The following is a 14,941-nucleotide window of genomic DNA, read 5'->3' as shown; positions in this document are numbered from 1 at the left end:
TGTCTATGTGTATCATCAGGTGTGTGTGTGTTACTTCCCCTGTTCTCTGTGTGGGGCCCGTTCCCGGAGTCCGCCTGTCAGTCTGCTTTGCTGTACTCCTCACAGGGCCTCTGTTTGCTACTGTGGAGACAATCTCGAGCAATGTGTCCCTTCTGATTGCAGTTGTAGCAGGTTGCACCTTTTATCCAGGACGGGTCACCCCAGGTCATCCTGCCTCGGCCCCTACTCAACCTCTTCCTCTAGGTCCAGGCTGAGCAGTCTGGAGAAGAGTGAGAGCGGCGGCGTGTAGGTCTTGGTCTCTTTTTGTTGACTTTGTCTTCTCCTTCTCTTTCAGCAGCCTTTCTGCATGCACAGAGTACTGCTCGATCCTGGTGAGGCTCAGGAGTGCCCTCCACTGCAGCCAGGTTCATGGGCCTGGTCAGGCCACTGTGTTTCTCGTGGGCAGCAGTGAGACGGGTGAGAAACGCTGACACCACTTCACTATCTTCTTGCTTACACATACTGATCTTAGTAATGTCTATGTTCAAGGGAAAAGCTTCGATCAGACGAGCACAGAGAGCAGTGAGGGTATTTCTATACTCACTATTGCCATCTGCTGGTCAGCTTCTGGCCGCTCTCTGGAAACCTTGCTCCAATCTATACCCATCTTGGTCATGAGTAGGTGGCGAAGTTCATGGGTGGTCGGTTGGAATTCTCTGCAAAACATCAACAGTTCGTTACCAAATCTCTTTCCTCCTACCTCTCTCACATTGGGAAGAGAAGCCATGCTTTCCTTCATGTCAGCTGTCGTCCAGGGTCTGTGGACTAGAAGTATGCTGTCAGCTCCAGCCACTTCCACCACTGGAAGATGAAGGACTTCAGACTTTAGGTTACGGCCTTGTGGACCCACTGGTGAGCATGTGGTCAGGTCCAGGAGGGTGCTTCTCTTCCGTCGCCATATGCAAGACTGGATCTCGTGTGTGATGGAGAAGCGAGGAGAGGCGCTGATGCTGGAGGCAGCTGGTAGGCTGGGAGAGATTCCAGAGGCTCAGTTTTTTTTCTTTGTCTTGACTTCTCCCCCTTTCTGTGGGTGAGGCACTTGTGGGAGTGATGCTCCACCTTGCTGAGGAGGCAGTGTGTGTCGGGGTGGTAGGGCAGACTCCAGGTCAGGGTCCATCTGAAATTTCAAACACTGAGAAGATGGTGAGAGCCCTGCTTGTCGTTTCTCTCTTTTGTACTCTCTCTTAAGTGTTTCTTCTTTCCATGCAGAAAACGCCCTCCAGTCCCCTAAGAACTTAACATTATCTGCAGACTCTTCTTTTTCCTTCCATTTCAACTTTTCTTCTAACTGTTCTATCTGCCTGGGACTAAAACTGCTCTTCTCAGGGAATCCTAAGTCCTTTACCTATATGTCAAACTGTGCCAAACAATTCTCGCCATACGAGGTTTTCATAAACTGGATGTTTGGGCTGTCATAGGAACATCTCATCTCATCTCATTATCTCTAGCCGCTTTATCCTGTTCTACAGGGTCGCAGGCAAGCTGGAGCCTATCCCAGCTGACTACGGGCGAAAGGCGGGGTACATCCTGGACAAGTCGCCAGGTCATCACAGGGCTGACACATAGACACAGACAACCATTCACACTCACATTCACACCTACGGTCAATTTAGAGTCACCAGTTAACCTAACCTGCATGTCTTTGGACTGTGGGGGAAACCGGAGCACCCGGAGGAAACCCACGCGGACACGGGGAGAACATGCAAACTCTGCACAGAAAGGCCCTCGCCGGCCACGTGCCTCGAACCCGGACCTTCTTGCTGTGAGGCGACAGCGTTAACCACTACACCACCATGCCGCCCCCATAGGAACATCCAATTCTTATTATAGCACATGTAGCCTCAGGCTTACTTGCTTTTTTCTTTTCTTTCCCTAACTTACCGTTTCTGTTCCCCATTGTACACTGTTATATCAATAGGTTATGACAACAATGGCTGAGTTTTTATCAGGATCACAAGAAGAAAAACTTGGACTATGTCCAAAAATGCGACACAATAATCCTTTAGGTATGTTCTTATTAGTAAACAATTTATCTGACATTTGCCTTAAACTAAAGTAGGTATCATTTAGCACAACAACCTCAAAGACAACTCATGCATGTGTACAAAATCTATTTCTCTGTTTCAGAATTTAGAGGACAATATTCTGTTAATTCATCAATATTTTGCGTGCACACCGGTGTGTCTTGGCGACTTCGTGATCGAACCTCTCTCTCCTGTTCCTACGACGGGCCAGTTGTTCACACAGAACAAAGGGAGCAAGATTCAATTCTTTCCCAGTTACGAATCGCTGAACGTGAATCTGTCGAAACACGCACCCATACTTCCCTCGCTCAAGTAGGTGAGCCATTACCCAGTCGTCACTTAGGCAGATAATTCTCTTACACAACCCAATAAACTACTCGCGGTTTATTGTCTCAAAATTGTGTTTTATCCGTTTCGGCAAACATATTGATGGTACCACAGCTTAGCAGTCCTCCTGGGCTCGGACAAAATTCTGTCCGTCTCTTATATCAGTCTTCCTTGACTGGGACAATCTCTGTCCATCTCTTATATCAGTCTTCATTGACTAGGACAAATCTCTGTCCATCTCTTGTATCAGTCTTTAAATACTGTTTCCACTAATTTCTTTACACAAGAATGCAAAGTTATCACTTACTGGTTTGGTGAGCCCTGATGGTCTGGTCTCTCGTCTGAGTTCTCAGCTCCGCACCGTGGCCTTGGGAGTGTCCCGTTGTCTGAGGATCAGATGCATAGGGTCCACCCAGGGACACCAAATTGTAATGGAAACTTCAGAATGCTTAGCAGTTGTCTTTTCAGTTATTTTTTATAGTAGATCATATAAAACAGATATATAAAATAGGAAAGGAAAAAAGAAGAAGAAGAGAAGAAGACACCACTTCAGTGATGCCGAGAGTACGCGCACTCTGAGTTGCGTTTTATTGGCTGTTATCTATTATACTCTAAAGGCATTCGCTTACTGCTCGCGTCTTCACATGATTGGCTCAAGATTTTCTATGAGGCTTTGTTAAAGTGTGCACCTGGCGTGCTCTGGGATGTGCAGGCATATGCATGGTTAGGGAGAACCCAGACACCCTGCTTATCACCAGCCAAGGCCACAGAAAGGCGATTACAGCATGTGGAAAAACAACTTTTCTCAGTACACTAGGCCAGTTGAGCTCAACACACAGAAACACAGAGAATAGGAATGTTCATTCACTAAATTTCCTTCACACCTGTCAGAAAATCTTTTTGTTCCACTTTCTACCCACTTTCTAAGTATTTTCGTAGATCACATTTTGTTAATCATTCGTTGTTGTTTGTATTAATTTCTAGTTTTGTAGTTTACCAATAAATGTCAACAGGCAGTTGACCTTGTAACCGCATGAAAATCCAGGTCAAAGGTTGCATGTCATTCCTCGAACCAAAATATAAAATGTCTCCTGATATTGTAATATGTGATAGATATTTACAACAAACTGCGAAAAAAATTATTTTCTGAATGGAATAGAAAAATCTGAATATTACAAGCATGTAATTTTTTATATGCTAGGAATTTAATTCTGGTCTAATTCTGTTTATTGCAATCGGATTCCAAATACTCTATAAACATTCAGTTCTGTTATGGATCAGAAAAAAAAATTATTATAAATCACAGCACTTTTATTTTTTAAAGTACCTCATCTACTTCAACAATGTTACACAAAGATCGATCTATAACAGTTGTAAATGTCACTTAATTTCACAGGGTGTCGATAATGGTGGACACCGGTGAAAGTGATCACTATTATCGACACCTCACGAGACTTCTCAAACGCGCGTTTAGATACAAAATGGCGACTGTCAAATGAAAAAGTAAGACAAAGTAGGTTTCGACAAGGAGATCGCGAAATATCAGTGAATTTAAGAAGAGGAACAATTTTATTCATCACACGCTTGTGAAATTCCTCTCTGCATTTAACCCTTCTGAAGCAGTGAACACACACATGCACACACACGTGAGCAATGAGCACACACACATACCCAGCGCAGTGGGCAGCCATGCTAATAGCGCCCGGGGAGCAGTTTGAGGGCACCTCAGCCCAAGGCCGTCCCATATTAACCTAACCGCATGTCTTTGGACTGTGGGGGAAACCGGAGCACCCGGAGGAAACCCACACAGACACTGGGAGAACATGAAAGCCCCCCGCCAGCTGCTGGGCTCAAATCCAGAACCCTCTTGCTGTGAGGCGACCGTACTAACCACTTACACCACCGTGCTGCCAGTTTTACTTTGATAAGTAAAAACATGTCCATGATCTTTCCACCATGCTTACCTGTGATGATAACGTCCAGGTTTTCCTTAAATTGCTGATCGTGCTAAAAAAAATTCCATCTCGGGTAACGAGCTGTGTCATCAGGCGACAAGATCAAAGGGCGAGGGGGGTCCTCTGGTTGACTAATTAATCAATAATAACTGCTGTAACTGAAACTCACCTTTGTAAAATTGTTTTTTATTGGTAAATCTGAAAGGGTGTTGATAATTATGGACTATCGATAATTGTAGCCGCCGCTCTAGTATTTTTTTAAATGTTGAAACATTTCATTTCATTATTTTAAAGCCATTTTTGGTTGACAGCATTTCTTTACATCAGAATCAGAATCAGAATCAAGTTTATACCAAGTATGTTCTCACATACAAAGAATTTGCTTTGGTGATTGGTGCTTGAACAGTTAAAACTTTTGCACAGTACTGTATATTAATGAGTCCATCATGATGGACTATTAGAATTAATTCCAAGTCAAGATTTTAATTACAGGTCAAGATTTAATCAGAAGATTAGGTTTTAAGCTCTGATTTATTAATCCATGTTTGGAGTTTCAACATAACTCAGATTAAAATAACACAAATATAAAATATAATAAAGATTCTTCTTCTTCCTACTCCTAAAATCTTGATAATCTTAATTGCCATTGTACAAGTACAATGAGGTTTAGTGTGCCATTCCCCATCAAGCTATGTTCTTCCGGTCACCACAGTGGATCTGTTCTGCATATTTAATTTGGCATAGGTTTTACACCGGATGCCCTTCCTGACGCCACTCTATCCAGACTTGGGATGGGCACTGGCTTGTGCAACTCCAGGTCTGGGTGTTTTATGTAATCTGCATGTTTTTGAACTGTGGGAGGAAACTCATGCAGATACAGGGAGAACATACAAACTCCACATAGAAAGACCCCGATCGGCCGTGAGGTTCAAACCCGGAACCTTTTTGCTGTGAGGTGACATTGTTAACCACAGCATCACTGTGTCACCCTCCAGCAAGCTATGTTATACGTATATATTAAATAAAAAAGATATACATTCATAGTAATGAGTAGGTGTGTCCAAACTTTTGACTGGTACTGTATGTTATATAAATACTGTATATATTAACTTATATACAGTAAATGTATGTGATACAATTATAACAGGAATGTTTAAATGTGTTTTGTGCAATATCAGGTATTATTATGGGCGGCATGGTGGTGTAAGTGGTTAGCACAGTCGCCTCACAGCGAGAAGGTTGTGGGTTCGAGCCCAGTGGGGTGCCTTTCTGTGTGGAGTTTGCATGTTCTCCCGTGTCTGCGTGGGTTTCCTCCAAAGACACGTGGTTAGGTTAATATAGGACGGCCTTGGGCTGAGGTGCCCTTGAGTGAGGCACCTAACTCCCAACTGCTCCCCGGCTGCTGTAGCATGGCTGCCCACTGCTCTGGGTACGTGTGTGTGCTCATTGTGTGTGTGTGTTTGCTGCTTCAGATGGGTTAAATGCAGAGAGGAATTTCACAAGCGTGTGATGAATAAAGTTGTTGTTCTTCTTATATATACAGGACACTTTTTTGATGGAATAAAAACGTGTTCTATTCCCTTCTAGCGGGTTTTGTTCATTTGGTTTGACCGCATGCAATAATGTTAACATATCGCTTATTCGACAGGTACAACCCCGATTCCAAAAAAGTTGGGACAAAGTACAAATTGTAAATAAAAACAGAATGCAATGATGTGGAAGTTTCAAAATTCCAGATTTTATTCAGAATAGAACATAGATGACATATCAAATGTTTAAACTGAGAAAATGTATCATTTAAAGAGAAAAATCAGGTGATTTTAAATTTCATGACAACAACACATCTCAAAAAAGTTGGGACAAGGCCATGTTTACCACTGTGAGACATCCCCTTTTCTCTTTACAACAGTCTGTAAACGTCTGGGGACTGAGGAGACAAGTTGCTCAAGTTTAGGGATAGGAATGTTAACCCATTCTTGTCTAATGTAGGATTCTAGTTGCTCAACTGTCTTAGGTCTTTTTTGTCGTATCTTCCGTTTTATGATGCGCCAAATGTTTTCTATGGGTGAAAGATCTGGAGTGCAGGCTGGCCAGTTCAGTACCCGGACCCTTCTTCTACGCAGCCATGATGCTGTAATTGATGCAGTATGTGGTTTGGCATTATCATATTGGAAAATGCAAGGTCTTCCCTGAAAGAGACGTCGTCTGGATGGGAGCATATGCTGCTCTAGAACCTGGATATACCTTTCAGCATTGATGGTGTCTTTCCAGATGTGTAAGCTGCCCATGCCACACGCACTAATGCAACCCCATACCATCAGAGATGCAGGCTTCTGAACTGAGCGCTGATAACAACTTGGGTCGTCCTTCTCCTCTTTAGTCCGAATGACACGGCGTCCCTGATTTCCATAAAGAACTTCAAATTTTGATTCATCTGACCACAGAACAGTTTTCCACTTTGCCACAGTCCATTTTAAATGAGCCTTGGCCCAGAGAAGACGTCTGCACTTCTGGATCATGTTTAGATACGGTTTCTTCTTTGAACTATAGAGTTTTAGCTGGCAATGGCGGATGGCACGGTGAATTGTGTTCACAGATAATGTTCTCTGGAAATATTCCTGAGCCCATTTTGTGATTTCCAATACAGAAGCATGCCTGTATGTGATGCAGTGCCGTCTCAGGGCCCGAAGATCACGGGCACCCAGTATGGTTTTCCGGCCTTGACCCTTACGCACAGAGATTCTTCTAGATTCTCTGAATCTTTTGATGATATTATGCACTGTAGATGACGATATGTTCAAACTCTTTGCAATTTTACACTGTCGAACTCCTTTCTGATATTGCTCCACTATTTGTCGGCGCAGAATTAGGGGGATTGGTGATCCTCTTCCCATCTTTACTTCTGAGAGCCACTGCCACTCCAAGATGCTCTTTTTATACCCAGCCATGTTAATGACCTATTGCCAATTGACCTAATGAGTTGCAATTTGGTCCTCCAGCTGTTCCTTTTTTGTACCTTTAACTTTTCCAGCCTCTTATTGCCCCTGTCCCAACTTTTTTGAGATGTGTTGCTGTCATGAAATTTCAAATGAGCCAATATTTGGCATGAAATTTCAAAATGTCTCACTTTCGACATTTCATATGTTGTCTATGTTCTATTGTGAATACAATATCAGCTTTTGAGATTTGTAAATTATTGCATTCCGTTTTTATTTACAATTTGTACTTTGTCCCAACTTTTTTGGAATCGGGGTTGTATTACATCACTCTACCCAACGGATAATGAGCGTTGAATATGGTTAACGATATTGCATGGCTGTCAAAACAACATAATGTCACACGTCAGGGACGTAAAACTTCCATGCTAGTGAGCAACTGTGACAATTTGTAAACAAACATGGCCACCAGGTTTGCTTCGTTAAAGACGGAAGATTTTGAGAGAATTTTGAAAGAGAAAGATACGTTGAACACCCAAAAGGAATGTGTATGTGTCTCATCTCATCTCATTATCTCTAGCCGCTTTATCCTTCTACAGGGTCGCAGGCAAGCTGGAGCCTATCCCAGCTGACTAAGGGCGAAAGGCGGGGTACACCCTGGACAAGTCGCCAGGTCATCACAGGGCTGACACATAGACACATACAACCATTCACACTCACATTCACACCTACAGTCAATTTAGAGTCACCAGTTAACCTAACCTGCATGTCTTTGGACTGTGGGGGAAACCGGAGCACCCGGAGGAAACCCACGCGGACACGGGGAGAACATGCAAACTCCGCACAGAAAGGCCCTCGTCAGCCACGGGGCTCGAACCCGGACCTTCTTGCTGTGAGGCGACAGCACTAACCACTATACCACCGTGCTGCCCATGCGTATGTATAATAATAATAATAATAATATTGGCTAGCTTTTTTGTGGTATATTAGATATATTCCATTCAGCTAGCATGATACTGAACGAGTTGAAGACTCGTTCAGTATCATGCTAGCTGAATGGAACATATCTGATATACCACTCAACGCCAGCCAATATTATTTAAATGTAGATAAATGTAGTGCAATATTAGGAGCCTGGCGTAGTACCATAATTCATTGCCATCGTCAGTTCAGTATAGCGGATCAAGTAGTGATTATGTATAGATTATAACCTAATCACTGACTATGAGAATTGGTGTGTGAGTATGTATTATTATTATTATTATTATCTTAACATTAATCTGGTGGCACAGTGGTGCAGTGGTTATCACTGTCACCTCACAGCAAGAAGGTTCCGAGTTTGAACCTCACAACCAACAGCAGCCTTTCGGTGTGGAGTTTGCATGTTCTCCCTGTGTCTGCGTGGGTTTCCTCTGGGTGCTCCGGTTTCCACCACAGTACAAAGACAACCCTTGCTGGCTATGAGGAGAAGAAGAAGAAGAAGAGAATATTAATCTGTGTTCATTCTTGTCTGTTCCTCCCACCCATCCATAGCATCCAGCTGATTTAATAGCAGAGCTAAAACACAATTAATCACAAAGGCCCTATCTGTTACAAGTGATGAATCAAAATCATTCATCTTGAGCAAGTTACCGATGTTCTCTAAGATAAAAATCTGCCTTCATGATTAAACTCATTGGTGATAGTTATTAATCATTATTTATCACAGTCTCTTTGTTTGCTGTGATCAAATATCTCACTAAGGCTTTCATGTGTACTAAATTTATCAGTACTGAATACAGATAATGTCTAGGCTAAAGGTCATGAGCTCAAACTTACACAACATGGATTGTTTGAGTAGATGTCCTGAAGCAACTTTTAGGCCTGTGTTCATCCTAGTGAGTGTTAGCAGGGGGACATTTGGGCTTAATTAAGTTGGACACGTAATTTTTAAGCCTCTCATGGTTTCTTCCTCATGTCTTCTCAGGGAGTTTTTCCTTGCCACTGTTGCCTCTGGCTCTCTCATTAGAGATTTAAATCTATACCCAGATTCCTATAACACTGCTTTGGGACAATGTCTGAACTACAAAAGCGGGATATAAATATAAAATTGGGGCGGCACGGTGGTGTAGTGGTTAGCGCTGTCGCCTCACAGCAAGAAGGTCCGGGTTCGAGCCCCGTGGCCGGCGAGGGCCTTTCTGTGTGGAGTTTGCATGTTCTCCCCGTGTCCGCGTGGGTTTCCTCCGGGTGCTCCGGTTTCCCCCACAGTCCAAAGACATGCAGGTTAGGTTAACTGGTGACTCTAAATTGACCGTAGGTGTGAATGTGAGTGTGAATGGTTGTCTGTGTCTATGTGTCAGCCCTGTGATGACCTGGCGACTTGTCCAGGGTGTACCCCGCCCTTTCGCCCGTAGTCAGCTGGGATAGGCTCCAGCTTGCCTGCGACCCTGTAGAACAGGATAAAGCGGCTAGAGATGATGAGATGAGATGAGACTTTCAAAAAGGAAAAAAGGCACAGGTTAATATGTTAGTATCTGATTTCAATTTAACCTTAAAATAAAAAGGTGACCCAGAATTATGTCTGTGGATAAGCGATAAAGAAAATGAATGAATGAATGAATGAATGAATGAATGGTAGTGGATGTGCAAATGCATTGCTGCATTATGACAAGATTCCAGTATTTGCAGTCAAGGCACTACTTTTCTCTGCAGCTTCAAGACAAGTGTGTGTGTGTGTGTGTGTGTGTGTGTGTGTGTGTGTGTGTGTGTGTGTGTGTGTGTAAGACACATTGGGATCCATCTCCAGGAGATTAATACAAATGAATGAATGAATGAATGAATGAATGTCACCCTTTATGTGTGATGTTTGTGATTTTCTCATGTCCCCATATAGAATATCTAAAAACATAATTAATTCTACCTACCAATCATTCTTTTGCCTTCCACATCACCTCCTTTGTATTTAAACAATCCATTGTTCACCCAATTATTAATCCAGAAACTGTACAACAGCCTGTAAATCTGCATTGTACTCAGATGAATGGATGAACCAAGCCATGTGATCCACAAGATGGCACAATAGTACGCAGAAATGACACAATGAACATGGGTGGATTTAATTCTACTGAATCCCTTAGTTGGCCATTAGGAGGAGGTGAGTCCTGCTGCACACGGCGACATCAGCCACATCCATTTCGACACCAACATGACTGACAAAAATCACCAACGCCCATGAAGAGCCAGTAGAAAATGAGTGGTGTAGAGAGAGGAGTCTGCTGCTGAGAGAGAGAGAGAGAGAGAGAGAGAGAATCCCATAGTGCCACATTCACTGCCAGCATCGTCCTGTCTGCATTGCCCTTTCCGGGATTTTACCCAGCCTTTTCTACAAGTCTTCCCTTCTGTTCTTCTCAAAATGGCAACACGGATTGACAAAGAGGCTTGCAGGGATGCCTACAACCTAGTCCGGGATGATAACTCAGATATAAACTGGTGAGGCTGATCATTCATTCATTCATTCATTCATTCATTACAGTATTCAGGTGTGGTACCATTAAGGGGGCATACCTTTTTTTTTGTACGGTACCTTTTGTATGTACCTTTGACCTGGAACCCTTTAAAAAAAAGAGGTACTTAGACCCATAATTTAAGCACCATGACTTGACATGATACACCACATGCATGAGGTAAAAGATAAAAGACACGTAGGTACAAACCATGCACCCTTCATGCTGACAAGGAAAAGTGCTTGTTTCTTTCTGAGTGTGTAATTTGACAAACGATGAAAACATTTGACAAGTGACCACCTCGCCATGAAATCTATCAACTCACATAGCTTGGTCATCAAAAGCTACAAAACTCTGATTGCCTTTGTGTTCATATCTAAACCCAAGGTTGATGTAACACCCACTACGTGCAACATAATTCCTTCTACGAGTTCATTTGTGCTAAGACTCTGGAAATCAAATATAGACACTGGTGGTGTTCCTTCAGTTGAGGTCAACCCTGCACTAACAGCTTCGCTGTAGAGTACTTTGCTTCCTTGATGACTACCTAGTTCTAAGATAAACCGAGAACTGATTCATTCTCGCATGTTTTTGCTTCTTGGTTTTGTATTCATGTGTTTTGTTTGCGTCTCTTGTACTCAAGGGCAGCCTTTAAGTATGATGGGTCAACTATTGTGCCAGCAGGACATGGGACTGATTATGAAGAATTCAAAAGCCAATGTACAGGTAAGCAATGGCTCAGTTATGTTCAGTTTGAGTATTTATCACTCACTCAATTGATTTATCACTCACTCAGATCTGTATTGACTTTGCTTGTTTGGCTTTTCTTTCTTCAGGACTCATTTGATTGTTTTCCTATCTATTCGTGAAGCAAACTGATAGTGAAATTCTCTGGCCTGGCTTAAATGCTCTCTCTCTCTCTCTCTCATTTGTGATTGCCAATTTTTGATTTTATTACAGCATAGTCTTTGCTTTCCTGATTGGTTTTCACATCAGTTTGATGCTTGGTAGAGTGCTGACTACACGGAAGTGACTCAGTACACTACAGGTTACCTTATATGGATATATAGCCTATTAATTATTTGAAAGCTAGCTGTTACTGTAAACCAATAACCCTGAAGGGAATAAAAACAAAGTGCAGCTGAGAACTTAACAAAAGCTAATATTTCTCATGTATCTCAAATTTCTCATGACCAATCTGCCACTCTGCCATTGCATTTTCCACTCAGAGTAAATTGCTTACTATCTATATACAGTAGGTGCATTACGGTATAAGGCATGAAATAACGGCTGATGGACCCTGCGTGTATTACGGCTCAGAATAGCTTAAATGGAGCCATTTGGGATTTGGATAATGATGTCACTCCTCATTGCTTTGCTGATGTGGATTAGGGTGTGGTGCCTCTCTGAAAGCTGAGTTGCAGTAGCATACAGGTGCTGTGTATCAATTAGACTCTTTCCTATTTGCTTAATTTCTATACTAAATGGTCCATTCTAAGTGATCTTTATAATACACTAATACAGTGTTTCCCATCCCAGTCTCAGGGTACTTCCAGGCATTCCACATGGTTTTTTTTTTTTTTGTTCTGTCCCAGATTCAGGCATACCTGAATAATCAGGAACACATGGTATCATCAGGTATATTGTGAACTGGAACAAAACAGATGATGTGGACCATCTGGAGGTCCCAAGGACACTGATAATCAGCCTGAGTGAAGGAAGGCACATGATCTTATTGATTGATTGCTGTTGAGCTCGATGTTTAGTTCTAAGACCTTTGAGTTGATAAGAAACTTAAGAAGATTTGCTACGTTAAACCTCCAATGCCATGAGTCGATCTGGACGACGTGTGCTGATTTTGTTTCTGGTTCAACTTTCGCTATTTTAATTGCAATTTTGTGCATTACTGTATGAGATGCTGATAAATCATGTGACTTTGATTTTTCCCACCTCTAGAAACTGAGCATTATGGGGAACTAAGAATGTTTAAAAGGACTATATTTCTCTTTTTGCTGCATCGTCATAGTTGCAGTGTTGGTTTCAGGTTAGGCTTGTGCAATGTCAGCATATAATCTGACTGGACCGTAAAAAGGAAGAGCACTTCAAAAATGCCGCATTTCAAACGGAAGTAGAAATAGTAAAGCCCTAAATAAGGGCAAAGGAAGCATAACAGGTCTATTTCTCAGCGAATTATCATTCTGGGAAAGCCTTCCATCCCTTTCTTTTTTATTATAGTTGATCTTAATGATTATTGAGATTAGTTAATGATTCATCTCATTCACTTCCTGGACTGGACTCCTGTTTAATAGCTTGGCTGCTTGATCTTGTGAAGTGTTATCAAGGAAGTAGAACAATTGGTTCTCTCTCTTTTTTTTCCAACTATTTTGCTTGTAAACGTCAAACCCAGTTAATGAACAATAGTGCTTAATATCTGATGTACCACAGTGAGCCATGGTGCAAGTGTAATTCTCTTAAGGGCCAAATGTCTCTTGGCAGGAACCATTAGTGACCGGCACAGGTTCGTGCAGAACAAAAGGCTGACACAAACTGATAAGACCTGAACATGCATTTTATCTACTTCAGCTCTTTTGTCGGCCATTTAACCTGGAGTAGAAACACTAGCTATTTTGTCAGTATATTATATAACATTTTCTTCAGCAAGCACGGAAACACTGTTCACAGGTTCTAGATCAAATCGTTAGTGGTTCCCCTAGGGGGACAGACAAAAGTGGTGAAAATAAATCAATATCCAATTAAAAAATGAACAAAATCTCATTTTCACACCATATATAATTGTTTGTATGTACCGTAATTCACAGACGGCTCTAATGAACATCGGATGCCTTCAGTAAAGCTGAGTGTGGTTTGAAGAGTATAGGTCATGTATAATGACGTAACCAGACGTCGATTTGCATTGTAGCGCATAAAAATTTGAATTTGTCTTAACTTTGCTTTTGAAAATTCATTTGTTTCCCAAAGCTACCGGAGTGATGTGATTAATAGTGAGATCTACAGAGAAATAAGTGTTACTCAGGGCGTAAACTTAACCTGGGTCTACTGTGTCGTTCAGGCAAGGTGATGCTGAATCTATTAGAAATGATTATTTCTAAGTGTATTAGTTAGTCATAGGATGATCAAATCAGATCTAATATTAAAGCTGCTCTAATGAAAACTTTGGCCCTCAGTGCCAAAAATCCTTAAAAATCAGTTAATGTACTCTGGTAGTTCCTAAGAAAGAGAGCAGTGTATTAAAAAAAAACGTTATCCTTAAGTGAGCCAAGTATTTAGGGGTGAAATCCAAATTCTTCTCTTCATTTCGGTCTCTTGACTTGAATACTACTCTCGCCCTTGTTTGAGTTGGATGCATGTCTAGAGATTTGTCGCTTTCACAAGACAGCAGTGTGTCCATGTTCATGCTTCTGGCATTTATAAGTTATATGTCATTCCTTTGCCTCTTCCTCTGTTTATACAAGATTTCTTATCAGTTTCACCTGTGACTCCTCCTCCAGGATATTCTTCTGCTCTTTATTTCTCAAGGTCATAAATAAGGAAACACTTTCCCTCCTTAAATATACCAAGCACATGAATAGTCCCATGTCTTAATGTCTGCTGCCTGTTCTAGACGACGCCCGTCTGTTTGGTTTCGTGAGGATCACAACAGGAGATGCCATGAGCAAACGGGCCAAGTTCACCCTCATCACCTGGATCGGCGAGAACGTGAGTGGACTGCAGAGGGCTAAGATCAGCACAGACAAAACACTGGTGAAAGATGTCTGTCAGGTGGGTCTCTGAGCATCTCTTTACTTTATTTGAATGTTTTCTTAACCTGGATGGTAATCACTGATGACGTGTACAACTTCAGCTGAAATGTGAACATCGTACGCAGTTCTTGGCATGACCTTCTTTTCTCTATGTAGAACTTTGCTAAAGAGTTCATGGTGAGCGATCTTCGGGAGCTGGAAGAAGACTACATCCGAAATGAGCTAAAGAAGGCTGGTGGTGCCAACTACGACGCTCAGGCAGAATAGATTCTAGCAGGGCATGCACAGAGGAGCGGGGTGGGGTGGGGTCATCAAAACTGGGAGAAAGAGTAAGGGGAAATTTTTCATCTCACACTCTCCTCAAAGACACACACACACACACACACACACACACACACACACACACACACTTCTGAC

At 42.2% G+C, this 14,941-nt stretch overlaps 1 protein-coding gene across 1 annotated transcript; it reads left to right on the top strand.

Annotated features, from left to right (window-relative positions):
* The first annotated feature begins 10,442 nt into the window (after positions 1-10,442).
* Positions 10,443-14,941, top strand: cotl1 (coactosin-like F-actin binding protein 1). The gene is made up of 4 exons (XM_060923651.1): positions 10,443-10,749; positions 11,407-11,489; positions 14,386-14,543; positions 14,681-14,941. The coding sequence occupies exons 1-4, from the start codon at positions 10,673-10,675 to the stop codon at positions 14,789-14,791; spliced, it is 429 nt and encodes a 142-aa protein (XP_060779634.1). The 5' UTR covers positions 10,443-10,672; the 3' UTR covers positions 14,792-14,941.

This window comes from Neoarius graeffei, chromosome 6 (genome assembly GCF_027579695.1).
Source record: "Neoarius graeffei isolate fNeoGra1 chromosome 6, fNeoGra1.pri, whole genome shotgun sequence".
NCBI lineage: Eukaryota > Metazoa > Chordata > Actinopteri > Siluriformes > Ariidae > Neoarius > Neoarius graeffei.
The sequence above is the reverse complement of the archived record's forward strand: the minus strand, read 5'-3'. Positions and strand labels throughout refer to the sequence as shown.